This window comes from Danio aesculapii, chromosome 8 (assembly GCF_903798145.1).
Source record: "Danio aesculapii chromosome 8, fDanAes4.1, whole genome shotgun sequence".
Classification (NCBI taxonomy): domain Eukaryota; kingdom Metazoa; phylum Chordata; class Actinopteri; order Cypriniformes; family Danionidae; genus Danio; species Danio aesculapii.
Genome location: NC_079442.1, coordinates 54,845,437 through 54,850,436, shown reverse-complemented (window position 1 = coordinate 54,850,436; position 5,000 = coordinate 54,845,437). Strand labels below are relative to the sequence as shown.

At 36.6% G+C, this 5,000-nt stretch overlaps 1 protein-coding gene across 3 annotated transcripts in view; it reads left to right on the top strand.

Annotated features, from left to right (window-relative positions):
• Positions 1-5,000, top strand: part of dmxl1 (Dmx-like 1) — an 87,550-nt gene that overhangs the window by 10,202 nt on the left and 72,348 nt on the right. For all 3 annotated transcript variants that reach the window (XM_056464235.1, XM_056464234.1, XM_056464233.1), the window contains exons 5-7: positions 1,930-2,008; positions 2,870-2,990; positions 4,755-4,821. In XM_056464235.1, coding sequence (XP_056320210.1) covers positions 1,930-2,008; positions 2,870-2,990; positions 4,755-4,821 — 267 coding nt within the window. The remainder of the gene's footprint in view (positions 1-1,929; positions 2,009-2,869; positions 2,991-4,754; positions 4,822-5,000) is intronic.

Below are 5,000 nucleotides of genomic sequence, written 5' to 3'. Positions count from 1 at the left end.
CATAATCATTTACCCACAGCAGAAAAGCTGTTCTTTATTCAGAGTGTGTCTTGTTTGTCTATATTGTTGTATTTTATTAAATATTATACTTTATATTATTTTATTATCAGAGATAATGAGTCAAAATGAAGATAATTTTTCCTTAAAGCAAGCAAAATAATCTGCCGATGGGGGAAGCAAACTGAAGACATGCTTTTTGATTGAAGTATAATTAGTTTAGAAACGAGGCTAAAATAATAGTGTAATATAAAGTCGAACACATTTGCAGAAAAGAGTTTACTTCTGCATTGCTCATCAATCTGTTAGAGATTCCAGCCTGAGGCAGACTTCAGTCATTCCCACTTCCTCAGTTTGTCCAGCAGAAAGTCTGCTCTGTTTGACCTCTTTTAGCCTGTGAATTTTAGCTGAAATATCAGTAATGTGTCTGCAGTTCAGTGTGTTCTTCACGCTCAGGGTTTCTGATGAGCTGATCATATCAGTGACTCTATAACTGAGGCTACATTTGGCATTTCAAACAGTGGAGGAAAAAACACTGCAAATAACCCGACTCTTACTCAGAGTTTTGTCTTGATTCTGGTCCAAATGTCCAAAAACTCTTAAATCAAGAAGCATTTTCTGGACAAGCGCAATATACTGTCCTCACAAATAATGAAGTGAGTTAGTCCAAGCAAAATAATCTGCCAGTAAGAAAAATTTTCTTAAATCAGTAGGAAAAGCAAGATTATTTCTCCTCTGCCATTGTCAGATTATCTTGCTTGTTTTAAGGAGAAACTCTCTTCATTTTGACTCTTTATTTCTGATTTTTAATTTTTTTGCTTGTGTAGAAAATTCCTTTTCTTTTCGGCTTAGTCCCGTTATTAATCAGGGGTCGCCACAGCAGAATGAACTGACAATTTATTCAGCGGATGCTCTTCCAGCTGCAACCTAACACTGGGAAACATCCACACACTCTTGCACACACTCATACATTACGAACAGTTTAGTTGATCAGTTCCCCTATAGCGCATGTGTTTGGACTGTGGGGGAAACCGGAGCACCCGGAGGAAACCCACACCAACACGGGGAGAACATGCAAACTCCACACAGGAACACCAACTGACCCAGCCGAGACTCGAACCAGCGACCTTCTTGCTGTGAGGCAATGGTGCTACCCACTGGACCACCATGATGCCCCCTTGTCTAGAAAATGCTTCTTGATTTTTGCAGTGTAATCAGCAAGTCTTTTTAGTGTCCTATTGAAAACATTTCATTTAGATTATTCAGTGGTTGCCACTTTTACTTTCAGGAAGGTTTTTCTAATATATTGTTGTTTGTCGACTTTTGTTACAGACAAATTCAGTCATGTGTAGAAATAACAATAAATCATAACCAGAAAATCGTTTTTCCTATAGTAGATCAAGCGTTTGAGGTAACTCCACCAATTTAAATACAGCGTATTTTATGGAATTTATGTATATAAAAACAGAATTTACGCAAGATTTGTGGACACTTTTCTTTTAAAAAAAGTTATTTTTAAACAATTTAATGTTTAGAATTAGGAAAATTATTATTTAGAGCATTTATAAATACAAAAAAATTAAATATTTGCCAAAAAAAAACTTAAATAAAAGATTGTTATTATGCAGTGACACATGATGGAAAAATTACACTAATTCAGACATCAAGAAATCATGATTTTTGTCAATATAATAATCCCGTATTATTACAGAAAATATTGTGTTGTTACGGTGTGCAAGGTCTTGTGATCTATGAAAATAACCAAGTAACACATGTTATAAATCATCAATAATCAAAAAAAAAAAAACATCACCAAACGTACCTGACATTATATATTCAGGATCAGTCAGACTGAAGAGCGTGTGTGTGTGTGTGTGTGTGTGTGTGTGTGTGTGTGTGTGTGCGCGTGCGTGTGTGTGTTGTTTTAAGCAGAAGCTGAATTATCAGTGGCAGAAGAGTGGGCAGTTTGCGCTTCCATCCACCGCACACATCCTGACCTGGCATCCCAGCGGTACGTACATATGTGTGTGTCTGTGTGTGTGTGGTGTCTGAGATGAGCTGCTCAATATCTCTCATCTAAGCCTTTCTCACTATAAAAAAACATTTTATTAGAAGTTTTTAATAGACATTCGTAACAGTATTTCAGTATTTTTGTTAATTCTATTTTTAATAGTAAGAGTGCAAATACATACAATATATAATACACTGCAAAAATGCCTTTCTTACGTAGTTTTGTCTTGTTTTTAGTTCACATATCTGAAAATTCAGAAAATTTGAAGTATTTTTCTGAACAAGCAAAAATCTAGTGTATTTCAGAAATATTGAGTCAAAATGAAGTGAGTTTTTCCTTAAAACAAGCTCAATAACCTGCCAATGGGGGAAGCAGAATAATCTTGTTTAATTTAAGATTATTTAACAGATTATTTAGCTTGTTTTAAGGAAAATCTGACTTCATTTTGACTCTTCTGCTTCTTTTGCTTCTCGATGTAGGAATTTTCAGATATTTGAACTAGAAACACAAGTAAGAAAAGCATCTTTTGCAGTGCATAAACAGCAGCAGGACAGAAATGAGAGGAAAAACAGTAACTCACATGGACAAAAAATAATAAATGCTTTTACAGATGTATAAAACACATACTCAGAGCACTTTAAAAAGAAAAAGCATCACAGATTGATCTGAATTGATCTGTAGTTTATATTATATTTATGTTCATTTCTGTATTCTGTATCATTGAGATATAGAGTTGTTGTTGTTGTTATAGTATAATCTGCTTTTATATGGATGTTTCCATGAAGTAGCCATGATAAGTTACTGATGTGGTGATAAATAAACAGCCTCAAACTCAAGGTGTTGTGTCATGTGTGTGCTCAGGGTCGTGTCTGCTGACGGGCTCGGTGTGTGTGCAGCTGTGGTGTGACGTGTGTTTCAGCACACACACTGAAGATGAAGCTGCCGCTGAGCTGCGCTCCTGGAGATGTGTGTGGCAGTGCAGGTCTGTGTTCAACAGGGATGGGACACTTTATAGATGTGTATATATATATATATATGTTTTCAATCATATGACAGGGAGGTGAGAGTTTGTGTGTAGTAACCAGATACATTCACTTCATTACATTTACTTGAGTACAATTTTTGGGTAATAACTTGTACTGTTTGAGCACATTTAGGCCCGTTTACACTAATATTTAGATCAAAAACGATCCGCATTCACACTGGCGTTTCACCTAGCGTTTCTGAACAACTCTCCGTCCACATTATACTACAGAAAATACACAACACGTGTCCACACACACTCGCACTCTGGCATGCTCTGCAGTGATGAGAGCTATGCATGTTGGACTCCTCATCAAGGATCTCCCGCTGGATCTACTCTCACTATATTTGTTAAACCTGATAATTAATTCATCTTGTTGTCTAGATCTAACTACATATTCCCCAGACTTTGGTCTTTTGACTCTGACTTGTTCTCAGGTAACGTGTTTTGGCTGAGCATCAAGATAAGTTAATATATTCATTTATATAACCATGTGCACTGATTCTGACTGATCGCCTTAATTTCCTATATTGTATAAACTTATTGTGCATTATACTTTTATAATGGTCATTGTTGATTATTAAACTGATTTTTTTAGCAAAACAGAGAGAATGTTTTGTGTTTTCAATGATAGTGAAAGGAGGCAGTGATGTTATCGGCTCTGTTTTGTTATAAATATGCATACAGTGAAGATGACGCTCATATAAGTATGCAGCTACACAGCGCCTCAACATTTTAGTGTCTGTTAAGTTAATATCAAAATGAGAACAGACAGGTCCTTATATCATGTTTTCATTATATTATTAAGATAGAGAAACAGCGTAGCCTGCAGGGTGATGTGAATGAGGTTATACAGTACACTGTTCCCTTTGAGGATTTACCTGACGTGTCCTCTGGAGTTTGTTTTCCATATCAAACTTGCGAAGTCTGAACTTACATGGAGAGGATGCAGGACTGAACTGTGTGTAGGCTACTTAATATTGAGGCAAAGCCCCAGTCAGATAGGTGAACGTCTGCAGCCATGCCTCTGTTTTCAGATGTCTCCGCTTCCCCCATCCACACTGAGCTGTATTAGTGTAAACGGGGCCTTAAAGATTTGTGCTTTTACTCAAGTCAATTTTCAGTGAAAGAACTTTACTCTTACTTCTACATTTGGCAGCGTTCCTCTGTTACTGTAAAGTGGTAATAAATAGGATTCATATCATTTGTTCACACCTATTTGTACACCTTGTTTACAGGTAAAAAGCTACATGTATCTCTGAAAGGTTTTCCTCGTATGGCCCGCTGATAATCGTTTTCAATTAGTGTGATTACAATTATGACCAACATGTGTGATTCTGATTTTTCCCATAATCAAGCAGCCCTATTAACCATAAATATAAACACAACACTGGACACAAGAGCTGTTTTAAACCTATACATAACATACGGGAGCGCTTCTCAAACTATACTAACCACACACACGTATTACACATATTTAACTACGTATAATTATACATAATACACATAACCTAAGACTATATAAGTGCTTTTACTTCAGACAGAGCAATATTGTGCAATATGTTGTGCAAAAGAGGAATTTTAAGGTTGAAGAAACAACTAGTGCAGCATGATTATGTGTTAGATTCACAGTAAACGTTGTTTTTCTTATCGAGTGCTTGTAAGATAAAGTTTAAACACACTCAACACACTGATCTGACTGTGTATCTCTGTGTTTGACAGGTCTGCCGCTCCCACGCACTTCATCAAGTTTTCCCCTGATGGAGAGTTTTTCGCCACCGCAGGACAGGTGTGTGTGTGTGTGTTATTAATATAATGTTTGACAGTATTCTTAGACAGTATGTGTACGGGAGTGTGTTTGTGTTGGTTTGCAGCACTTTTCACCATGAAGTGATTTGATATTAACTGTAAACTGATTACCTGGGGCATTTCTTGAGTGTTTGTCTGTGCGTGTGCGTTTGTTCGTGT